This window comes from Megascapheus bottae, chromosome 4 (assembly GCF_031878675.1).
Source record: "Megascapheus bottae isolate mThoBot1 chromosome 4, mThoBot2.hap1, whole genome shotgun sequence".
In the NCBI taxonomy this organism is placed as follows: domain Eukaryota; kingdom Metazoa; phylum Chordata; class Mammalia; order Rodentia; family Geomyidae; genus Megascapheus; species Megascapheus bottae.
This window is the reverse complement of record NC_143512.1, coordinates 54393735-54405621: the sequence shown is the minus strand read 5'-3', so window position 1 is coordinate 54405621 and position 11887 is coordinate 54393735. Positions and strand designations below refer to the sequence as shown.

General features: G+C 42.5%; 1 protein-coding gene across 1 annotated transcript in view; it reads left to right on the top strand.

Annotated features, from left to right (window-relative positions):
- Positions 1-242: 242 nt before the first annotated feature.
- Positions 243-11887, top strand: part of Map3k1 (mitogen-activated protein kinase kinase kinase 1) — a 69980-nt gene continuing 58335 nt past the window's right edge. The window contains exon 1 of the mRNA XM_090331925.1: positions 243-724. Coding sequence (XP_090188051.1) covers positions 243-724 — 482 coding nt within the window. The remainder of the gene's footprint in view (positions 725-11887) is intronic.

The window sequence follows — 11887 nt, the reverse complement described above, 5'->3', positions numbered from 1 at the left end:
CGCGGGCTCTTCCTCCCGGGCAGCTCCGAGCGCGGCCGGCCAACTCGGGACTGCGCCGCTGGCCGCCCGCCCGCCGGGGTCCACCCGGCCCCGGCCCCCGCGGCCGCGCTCACGCAGTTAGCGCAGGCGGTCCTACGCCGGCGGCGCAGCGCCCGCCCGCCCGCCGGTCCGCCCGCCCCCTGCGCTCTCCCCGCCCCCTCCCTCCCTCGCAGGGGCCGAGCGAATGTGGCCCGCGAGAGAAAATGGCGGCGGCGGCGGGGAATCGCGCCTCGTCGTCGGGATTCCCGGGCGCCAGGGCAGCGAGCCCGGAGGCGGGCGGTGGCGGCGGTGCCCTTAAGGCGAGCGGTGCGCCTGCGGCAGCCGCGGGACTGCTGCGGGAGACGGGCAGCGCGGGCCGCGAGCGGGCGGACTGGCGGCGGCGCCAGATGCGCAAAGTGCGGAGTGTGGAGCTGGACCAGCTGCCGGAGCCGCCGCTCCTCCGCGCCTCCTCGCCGCCCTGCTCCTCCACCTCTCCGTCCCCGGAGCCCGCGGACGCGGCGTCGGGCGGGAGCGGCTTCCAGCCCGTGGCCGTGCCGCCGCCCACCGGAGCCGGGAGCCGCGGCGGCGCCCACCCAGCCGAGCCAGCGGCCGCGCCGGACCTGAGCGCCCGGAGCCCCGCAGCGGCCGAGCCCGGGGCGAAGCGGGCGCCGGCCGCCGAGTCGTCTCCTGCAGCGGCCCCCGCCGGGTGAGCCGCGCGGCCGGGACGGCGGGGCTGGGGCAGGCCGGGGCAATGAATGAAGCGGGCGCGGCGCGGCGGGGTGGACTGGGCACTAGGCGCCGCTCTCCGGGACCCGCGCCCGGGCGCCACTGGAGCCCTTCAGGTCGGGCGGCGCCGAGGACGACCGGGGACGGGGACGTGCGGGAGTTTGTTATTGTTTGCGGACATGTGACAGGCGCGCTGCGGGGAGTCTGGGGAGAGGGGCTCCGCGAGGAACTCGGGTGCGGGGCCGGGCCGCCGGGCTTCCTAACCGCGGCGGTGCCCTCGGACGGGCGTCGCCGGGCGAGCGGTGGTCGAGGACGCGGAAGCCGGGGGAGCGCGACCGGGGCCCGTGCGGTGACGGGGAGGGCGGGGAGAGGCCCGGGCAGGTACCGGGGCCGCGCTCTCGGGGCTGCGGGGCCGCCTGTCAACGCGGGGCGCGGGGTGGGCGGTCTGGGAGGAAAGCCCTGCCTGCGCCTTTGATTTTCTCCTTCTCGGGGCCGGGCGCCCGGTGTGTCGGGGAATTCGAACGGCACCGCCGAGACTCGGGTGACTCCCGGGTGGAGTTTGGATCTGGCCTTTGAAGTTTGCGTCGGGAGGAGCGGGGTGGGAGCCGGGACCGGATGTGTCAGCCATTCAGTTTCAGAGCGGCTGAGATCGCTCCCCGCAGCCGGCGGCGCGGCGGGGACGGGGACGTCCCCGGGCCCGCGGAGCTTGCTGTGGCAGGTAGAGTAGTGTAGACCGAGGACGGGCTGGCCTCGCCCTTTTGGTTTTTGGTTTTGGGGTTTTTTGTTTTTTTTTTTTGCTACTGGGGAAGAAAAAGTTCTGCTCAAGGAAATGGCTTTTAATGTGAGAGGTAGAATCTGTTGGTTTTTAAAAAGCAATGCAAAGCCACACAATCTTAACGGGCGTGCCGTGTTGCTTGAGCTCCCTCTCCACCCCCAGCCCCAGCCCCAGCCCCCTAGCCCGGTCCAGTTCCCCGATTGTTTATTATGGAGTGTCGTATTGTAAGATGAGTCTGACAGTAGAAATCCGTGTGTGTGTGTGTGTGTGTGTGTGTGTGTTCAGTCTGTTAATTTGACCGTGTGTGTGTGTGTGTGTGTTCAGTCTGTTAATTTGACCGTGTGTGTGTGTGTGTGTGTTCAGTCTGTTAATTTGACCGTGTGTGTGTGTGTGTGTGTGTGTGTTCAGTCTGTTAATTTGACCGTGTGTGTGTGTGTGTTCAGTCTGTTAATTTGACCGTGTGTGTGTGTGTGTTCAGTCTGTTAATTTGACCGTGTGTGTGAGTGTGTGTTCAGTCTGTTAATTTGACTGTATGTGTGTGAGTGTGTGTGTGTTCAGTCTGTTAATTTGACCGTGTGTGTGTGTGTGTGTGTTCAGTCTGTTAATTTGACCGTGTGTGTGTGTGTGTTCAGTCTGTTAATTTGACCGTGTGTATGTGTTCAGTCTGTTAATTTGACCGTGTGTGTGTGTGTGTGTGTGTTCAGTCTGTTAATTTGACCATGTGTGTGAGAGTGTGTGTGTGTGTTCAGTCTGTTAATTTGACCGTGTGTGTGTGTGTGTGTGTGTGTGTGTTCATGTGTTCAGTCTGGGAAGCTGCTCCCCTGCCTCCCCCGCAAAATAAATAAAAAGCTACAAAATTTGGTGCTCACCGGAGTACCTTAGCAATACTAAGACAAAAGTAGATTTGTGACTGGTACAGTTCTGCGTGCACTTGTACACGTATCGTTCTTACAGCAGATAGGTCCCTCTGTGGTTTCCTGTTTCTGTGCAGATTGGATTAAAACTTAACTAGAAATCATTCTTAGAAGGCCATTGTTAGCACAAATGTACTCCAGAATTTTTTTATTTTAAATTGAGAAATACGGTTTATCTAGTATCATGAAATTCTAGTCAGTTTAGTGGGCTACCTTTGAATGTAAAGGCAACCACTGTAAAAAATGCACAATGTTGTTTAATATTGTGACACCAAGATTGATGTAGTATGGTTAAGGTAGGTAGAATTAAGTGACTGGGTAATCCATGCTTAATTTCAGCACTTTCTAATTAAGAAGTACTTATAATTGCACAGGCTATGAAATAAGGTTAGTAAGTATAGTGTCAAATGTGAAAGTTTCTTTTGTAGTAAAAGAGTGACTCCCTAACCTTTTTAAATACAGTGAATTGACCTTTTCTTTTTCTATTTTTGTGACAGTGGATTGAAATTCCTTTGAATTGGTTGGTATACAAGGTGTCAGGGATTTTATGTGTTTTACAATTTATTATTTATGGTCAGACGTTTCAGGAAAAACAGCTGATGAAAAGCAGTTCTGTGAAACTGAACTACACATGTTTATTTTGCATTTATGTTACAGTTGAACTTTATGTTTTTCTTTTATGACAGTTACATTCACAAATAACAGAAGAAAATTTAAGCTAAGATTTTTGAAATTTTTTGTTTTCAATAGTTGTAAAGATCTAAGGGCCCATTATTGTATATTTTCAAAGAGAATTCTGTGATTTTTTTTTTCGTATTTTCTGGCCTTTGAATATATAAGTTGAAAGTGTAGAAAATGCATTTGTAAACTATAAGCTCTATGAAAACATGCTTTGAAATCAAAGGTTTGTGTCTGACTCCACCCCTTTTGGGGGGTACTAACTGAAATCAGTGAAAGTTTTATGTCCATAAGCGGTGTCTAAGCATTAGGTATTATAGAATTAAGGGCCTTTTTTTCCCATTTACTGTCTTTGAAGAAAAATTATAGTGTTACTGTCCATTGAACAGGCTATTGTGAGTTGGGTAGATGTAATTACTGCATCCTATTTTTGTAACTTAAAAAAACCAAACTATCAATTTGCTGGCCCCATGAAAGAATGAGAGATACTGTACTTGTTAATGTTAGTTTTTGCTTAAGACAAAAGCCATTTCATAGGCTTTTTTATATCTGCATTCAGCCCTCAGTTTCACTTCCTTTTAGAAGTTAAAAATATTTAGTGACAGTTTATTCAAGAGGACATGTAAGAATATGGTTACCTAAAAATCTTGAAGAATTAAGTTGGTGATTTTTTAAAATAAAAGGATGGAGGTAGTCACAATTAATTAGTCTTAAGTAAACTGGTTAAGTTTTGCATTTATGCATTGTTTCCAAGTTCCATTTTAAATCAGGTAAGAAAATTAATGCATTTTTTAAAGATTAAACCTTATTAAATATAATTCTGGAAGAGAAATGTCAGAGCTAGAATTGTTGCCAACTTTTGTTTTCTTTTCATATCTGATCTTGGCAAGGGTGACTGGTTAACCAACATTCCTTAATATATAATTTCCAATATACTATAATAACTCCATTTTGTTAGATAGGAAAAACAGGAAGTAGCCCTGTTCGCTGATATTCTTTCACATCTTCTATAGCACCTTGAGCATAATATGCTGTGTGTTTTAGAAATGGTCGCTGATTTGTTGACCCGATGGTTTCAAAATGCAGAAAGAAAGGAGTGTTCTTTTGGTTTCAACAAGAACAGAAAACCAGCTACAGCTTGCCTAGACTGAATCTGCTAATCAGTTCTTGACACTGCAATCCAGAGGAACAAATAGTGGGGTACTAGCCGTTGAGGAGTAATGGATTGCCCTAAGGAAGCGTATGAGGCATTCAGAAGTGCTGTGTTAGGAAACAACACCTTGCATTCTGTACTCCAATTATTTTTTTCAGCATAGGGGTATCTCTTGGTATGGAAGGGAGTGAGTGGGAAAACATGGTGTGAGAAAGTAATAGTCTCCAGAGGCCCCTTAGGCATTCCACATCCAACCCACCTCTAACCTTGGAGTGCCTTGCTTTGCTCACATCACATATGCCCTGTGTGTTAGTGCTAGTCTCTTTTTGTATATATCCCAAGTCAAAAGTTAGAGCTGCTTGAAAATGTAAATAGTGGCTGACCCTGAAGCTCTGTGGTTGCCAAATAGGGCCTTCAGTTTGAGCCCCTACACTTCCAGAGTGGGGAGGGGGAGAAAAAAACCAAATGGATTGAATATAACCTAGAGTTACCTTTAAGAAATAATTTAAGAACACTTTTAGTCATGAAATCAGAACCAAATTAAAGTAAATGATTCATTACAAGTAGTCACTTTAGTCAAATACTCTTCAGGTTGTTGAAAATAGAAGATTTTACCTGTAACTTAAAGCATGCTCAGAGAGCATGTAGATAGACATAGCTTGAATTTAATAATAGATTTAGTTTGCTCACCTTCCATGTACCAGGCAGCTTGTACCATGTTATCTCATTTCATCACCACTACAGCACTCTAAGGCACCATAATTTGTTTTAGAAGGTAGAAACTCACTAGAGATAGTGAAACTCAGCGACAGTAGCCCTATAACCCCAAGTCAGTACAGTTCCAAAGTCTACTCTTCATTTGTGCTACCTCCTTTTTCAACTTTAAGAATAATCAGTCTAATTAATACAGTTTTAAAGAGGTCATTCTGCACGAGCACTACTAGACAACTAGGTGAAAATAATGACTATGATATATACTTTCTATAACCTGGACTCGTATGGGCATTAGTATATTAGTATAAACGTTACTTATATCTTCCTAATCCAAGAAAATAATTGATTGGTACTGGATGCTTGTTAGATTTATTTGTGTTATAAATGAAAAGAGATCCAAGAAGCTCACTCATCTCGATCATCATATAAAGAGGGAAACTTCCAATATTTCTGGACCTTATCCCTTCATTACTGCTTTAGATTTTATTTGTTCAACATTTGTGAATCTCTGAAAGATGTAATCTGGGTGGTAGAGAATAAGATCCTGAGAGCACAGCCTATGTTTTAGTTGTTTGACTGTAGTAATAACCTACTTTACAGTACTATGTTTGGTGGTATTAAACAAACATAGAGGGCACCCAGATTACATTAGTGCTCTGTATTTTGTTCACAACATTTCATAATCTCTTCTTTTGGTAAATATAATGGTATCTTCAGAACTTACTGAGGATTTAACTGGCCTTCCAAGCTAGTAGTTATTAGGGATAAACTTGTCCTACCTTCTGCTTGTGCATTTGGTCTGCTGGTATGTGCCCTTTCCCTATTTTTTTTTAATTTTTTATTGTAATTAATAAAAGGGTTACATGATATTTGCCAGATAGAAGGTGCATTAATTCACATACATTGATACCCTTTCACATGTCTTGGTACCCATTACCTTCCTCCCACCCCCTCCCTATGTTTTTTACTCTCTACTTTCTTAGGATATACATGCTGTGTTTTTGAACCATAATAATTAAAAAGAATCTAGATATAGATTAATTTCAAATTCTTCTTATTCCCTTAAACAGTAGGAATATATGTTAGGGTTGCAAGTTCAGACATGATTTTTTTCTGCCAAGGCTGGTTTTAAAAATCTGTTCTTTGGCTGGGAGTTTGGCCTAGTGGTAGAGTGCTTGCCTAGCATGCACGAAGACCCTGGTTCAATTCCTTGGTACCACATACTTAGAAAAAGCCAGAAGTGGTGCTGAGGCTCAAGTGGTAGAGTTCTAGCCTTGAGAAAAATCCAACGACAGTGCTCAGGCCCTGAGCTCAAGCCCAGGACTGGCAAAAAAAAAAAAAAATCTGTTCTTTATTGTTACTAAAAGCAGTGCTACCTCTTAAGAAACCAACATGGTGGAACATAAAACATGTTCTGGAGAATAAGCTGATCAAGAAGATACCTTTGTCTTTACTCATGACGTCATAGTTGATACAGGGATTTTTGCTGTTGAGAAGAGTTTTACATTGTTAGTGACTGGATTCTTTATAGTAGTGGTTTTGAACGTTTGATGTAATTGGTTAAGAAGTTGTTGAATGCTAATGAGAAATCATTCTGACCTTATGAATGCCTGTTTTTGAAAATACATGTTTGCCAGCTGGGAGTTCAGTGTGACCACGGGACTTGCAGACAGGAGGAAGTCTCTGTAGCCACATATGATGCACTTAGTGCTAGAGTTAGCATATTAACTAAGTTTATCATGTGGCATTCAGAGTGTTGTCGGGTGAGTATGGAGTGAAGTGAGGTTAGATAATTGGTTGTAGGTGGAAGCTAAGCTTTATTGCTTAAATAATCATGTCACTGATAACATCGTTATCAAATAATCTGCAAACTGGTCTTACAGCATTCTGAGTACTAAATATTAGTTGTTAACAGAAAGGGAATTTTATCTTCTTATTTGTACCATCTGCCAATATGAGTTAGTACATTGTTCAGACAAGGTCCTTTATACATTGCTTGGTGTTTAGTATTTAGTAGTCAATTAAAATAATTGGAGCCATACTCAAAAACTGTCAAATACTGACAAAATTGAGTTCCTGTATTTGAAAGTGTCTAGTGGCTTGCTTTTTGGGTAGGCCCTCTTGGTGGCCCAGTCTCATCCTCTGAAACATTAATGTTAGAAGATCTCAAAGACAGGCCTAGTTCTCTTCTCTCTCTCTTCTACCTCTACTTAAGACTTACACATGCCTCTAGTTTGATGACTGACCATTCATAAAGGACTGCAGAGTATTTTTTTGGTGTCCACACCTTCTCTCCTGAACTCCAGGACCACACCAATCCACACAACACTTCATACTCTGGTATCCCAAACTAAATTCACAGTCCTCCCTGAATCCTCTGCTACCATGTTCCCTGCTCATTAAACAGCAGGACTGGAACCCTCTCAACTTCTGTTCCTTCTAGAATACTGGCTGATAGGCCTATTTGCACATCCTAGTCCAGGCATCTATCATTTTTCTTTTCTAGCAGCCTCCTCTTGTCCTATCTGTATTCTACTCATACCAATCTCTCCATATTTTGTGGCCACAGTTACCATTTAAAAATGTAATTCTGGTCTTCCTCTCTCAAGAAAAGTGAACAATGTTCAGATTTTAAAATGTTTTGAAACTTCAGTTTTTTCATATGGCTTCCGTTTGGATAAGATCCAGATGAGTCCCTAACGTGCCCTACCAGATTGGTGCATGGCCTTGCCCGTCCCCTCTCTACGTCTGTCCTACCTCACACTTGCCCTTGTCCTCACGCTTGCCTTCTTTCACTTCTTCAGATTCAGCCCACTGCCTCCTACCTCTGCCAGCTTTTGCATGCTCCCTCTAGCATCAGCACTCAGTCCCCAAATCAGCTCCTCATTGCTGAGATATGAGCCCAGTCAGTCACATTGTCTTTAGGAACCCTTCCTCAGCTGTCCAATACTGGCTTTGTCAGTGAGGGGGTATTTGTTTTCTCATTGGCTGTATATATAAGAAGTCCATAAAGTCGGAGTGAGCAATACCTGTGGCTATGTCAGGGACCCAGCACCTAGCAAAATGCTTGGTTGATAGCACACTTAAATATGGTGAATATGAAAAAGAGGGATAAGGCTATGGCATGTTTAAACTAGTGGATCAGCCATTTTACCCCTTCCGTCGAAGGTAGTTTATGACCTAGCTGACACAGGGTTAACCAGCAAAGCCCTAGACGATTGGTGTTTCCAAACCCACAGTTTGAGACCAACTTACTAGGAAGTATATTAGACCTGTGGACATGCCTTGTTCCTGTAGTGAAAATAGAATGGCTAAAGCTGTGGAGGGCAACTGTTTGTTCCACATGTAATGTTACAGATTAAAAGAGTTTACTATATGTTGCTGTCCTTCTGAACTAGAAAGGAAGGGAAAGAGAGAATAAAGGTATACATAAAGGTGTCATATATTAATATAATCACATTTTTTCAAGTGTCAGAGTATTATCTAATACCACTTTTAGGATTCTTGTCTCAAAACCCCTGCTTCATCAAAAATTCATAATTTTGATGATCAATTCGGAATAAGGAGAAGTTCAACCTTTGTATTGAAGAAAAGATAAATAGTGCATGAGATTTCAGGAGCCAAGAAGCCATGTAACAGAAAACGTTCTGGTGGTAACTAAACCCAACAGCCTCCTTTATCTAGAATGTGTTTAGCACTGAGAAGAAAAAAGACTGAACAGCCAAACGGTCTGAAACAAAATCTGTGCTTTGAAGTCCCTTGATTTTACACTGAGAGTTCTCAGGGCATTTGCTTGGGATTGTTCCTTGTTTAAAATGCTGTCCTTACAGTCTTGTTCATTTGGTGTCCTTAGCATGCAGCAGTTAAACGCAGGGTAGGTGGCAGTGTGAGCCCTACAAGAGGCTAGTTCCCTTTCAGCAGTGATTTTCAACCTAAAGGCCAGACTGGCAGAGGCAAGAAGAGGACATTTTAATGAGCAGCAGGGGCCACCTGGTGTTGGTACAGTGCGTTCCACCTGGGTAGCTTCTGAAAATATACTTTTATTAAATCATGGCAACCTTCAGCATTATTTTTAGAATAGCAGTTTCCTAATTCAAAAAGGTGATCAAGATTATATAGAATTATAACAGCAACTGTGGCACATTATTTAAAAGTTGTCAGGTTTCCATTGTTTTAGGGATTTAAAGTGAGAAACTTAGGTGTAGAAAGTATTTTGCTTCTTGAAGTAGTGAAGCTTTTAACTGGATGATGTGGTTCTATACCCTTGATACTGAATAAAGGAGAATTACATAAAAGTAAATAACTTGAGAATTACATAAAAGTAAATACATGGATTATCTATGTGGAAAAGCCTTTTTTTGTTGTTGGCCTGAATCATTTTTATGCCCTCTGGTTTCTTTGAAATAATAAGTATTAGGCTACCACCAGTAACATTCTGACCTTTTTTCTAGATTTCAAGCTATTAGGCACTCTATCCCAGCTTTGTAGTATTGACTGAGTTACGTAATTACTAAACAGCTTTTAGTTTAGTGAGATGGTTACTTGTGAAAACATTCTTAATGTGTACATATTCTAAGATATTATATTTTCAAACAAGCACTTTAGTTTCTTACCCTTCCCCCTCTAAAATATTTTCATTGGATATATGTTACTTTATCATTATTACTACTATTATTATTATTATTGTGAAGGTGATGTACAGAGGGGTTATAGTTACATAAAAAAAGAAATGAAACAATTCTTGTGGAACATTATTACCCCCTCCCCCATTATTTTGTTACTGGTTTTTTAGATTTTATTTGATACTCTTTGTTTGTTTGTTTGCCAGTCCTGGGGCTTGAACTCAGGGCCTGAGCACTGTCCTTGGGCTTTCTCAAGGCTACAGATCTACCACTTGAGCTACAGCACCACTTACAGCTTTTTTTCTATGTATCGAGAAATCGAACCCTGCTCTTCGTGCATGCCCTACCACTAGGCCAAACTCCTGGCCCTCTTTAGTTTATTTTCATTGGCTCTTACATTTTAAAACATAAAGGAGAATGATGAAAGGGGTGACATCAGTCAAGATACATTGTATTTACAAACTGATTTGTTGCATGGTAACTCCTTTTACAACTACTTAAAGATAATAAGAATATCAATATACATATGTACATATACATATATACATATGTACATATACATTTATAATATATACATGTGTACATATATATATATACACACATATAATCATCATGGAATGTAGCTTAATGGTAACTTAAAGTGCATAAGACTCCAAGTTCAGTCCCTAGTACCACAAAACAGAAAGGACCAATTGATTATAAATAGTCATATTGCTAGAAAGGACTGTTTCAATCTATTTTTGAATCTATTATTTTGAATTTTGGAAATAGATTTCATATATCCCAGTATATACCTCCACGTGTGGCAGACTTGAAGGGTATTGCTGGAAAAAAAGAAAAAAATGTTATTGACAGTCCCTTGAAAGTAACAAACAATTTACCTTTTAAAAAATATTTGTTGGGCTGGGAGTTTGGCCCAGTGGTAGAGTGCTTGCCTAGCATGCACCAAGACCAGGGTTCGATTCCTCGGTACCACATACATAGAAAAAGCCAGAAGTGCTGCTGTGGTTCAAGTGGCAGAGTGCTAGCTTTGAGGAAAAAACCCAAGGACAGTATTAGGCCCTGAGTTCAAGCCCCAGGACTGGCAAAAAAAAAAAAAAAATATATATATATATATAATGGATATATATGTGTATATGTATATTATTTGTCATTTAAAAAATAGAACTATACTGTGCATACCATTCTATAGTTTACTTTTGTCTGTAACACTGTTTTCTGACTATCTTAGTCAACATTGCTTGACTATGCTAGGATTTGAACTCAGAACCTGGTACTTGATAAACAAGGGCTCTAACACTTTTGGCCCCCTGCCCTAGAGCTATTGTCTTAAGGACTACATAATAGTCTATCTTATAATGTCTTATTAATTCACCAGTTCCTGTTTTTAGACATGTAGATTGTGTGTTTGTTGGTTCATTAAACTTCAGTGACTTATTTTGATATACATTTTTCCATACAGTATGACTTTAATATTCCAAAGTGAATTGCTGAGTGAATACATATTAAAAATTCTATCAGATAGTCAGATGTCTGTGGAATATCGTGTCGGGTTACATTTGCCTGGCAGTAATGTGAGAGAGCTCACTGCCTCATGTTCTTGTCAACATTGGGTATTAATCAGTTGTTTTTTGTTGTTTTTGTTTTGTTTTTTGAAAGTAAAAGTGATTTCTCACTTTAGCTTGCCTTTCTTGGCTTTGAGATAAAATTGTGCATTTTGTATTGACTCCTAATTTCATGCTGTTTCTTGTGTATATTGTCTTATACCTAGGATATAATTTATCTCCATACTGATTTGTAACCCTATTTGTATATCAGTAATGTTAGCCCCTGACATTTGTTCAGACTGTTTTTTCTCTGTGTTATGATTTGTCTTTAATTGTATTCTTTCGGTTAAGAAGTAAGCTGATAGGTAGGTGAGTAGCCAGTAATCAGTCACCTCACGAATCCCACTCAAAGTCCCTCTTCTCTGGCCTTGGGGTTTTGTTTTTCGAGAACTAGAAGGGCAGAACAGTAAGCATGCCAGGGAAAATGTGGAGTGGGTTATCAACAATTCTGAGGAGGGACATTCTTGCCTTCTGGAAATGGTGAGCCAGACACCAATGCGCTGAGAACTCAGCACAGAGGAAGCCTTGGAAATACAGGGTGAGATATCAGGTCCTCATGAATGGAAAGTAGTAAACCAGAAGAAAGGAGCTTGCAGGGAAGTTTTATGGCCTGGGGTGAGCAGGGAACACTTTGGCCCTGAAATCATCAGTCATAGGACCATATGGAGGGTAGCAAGTAT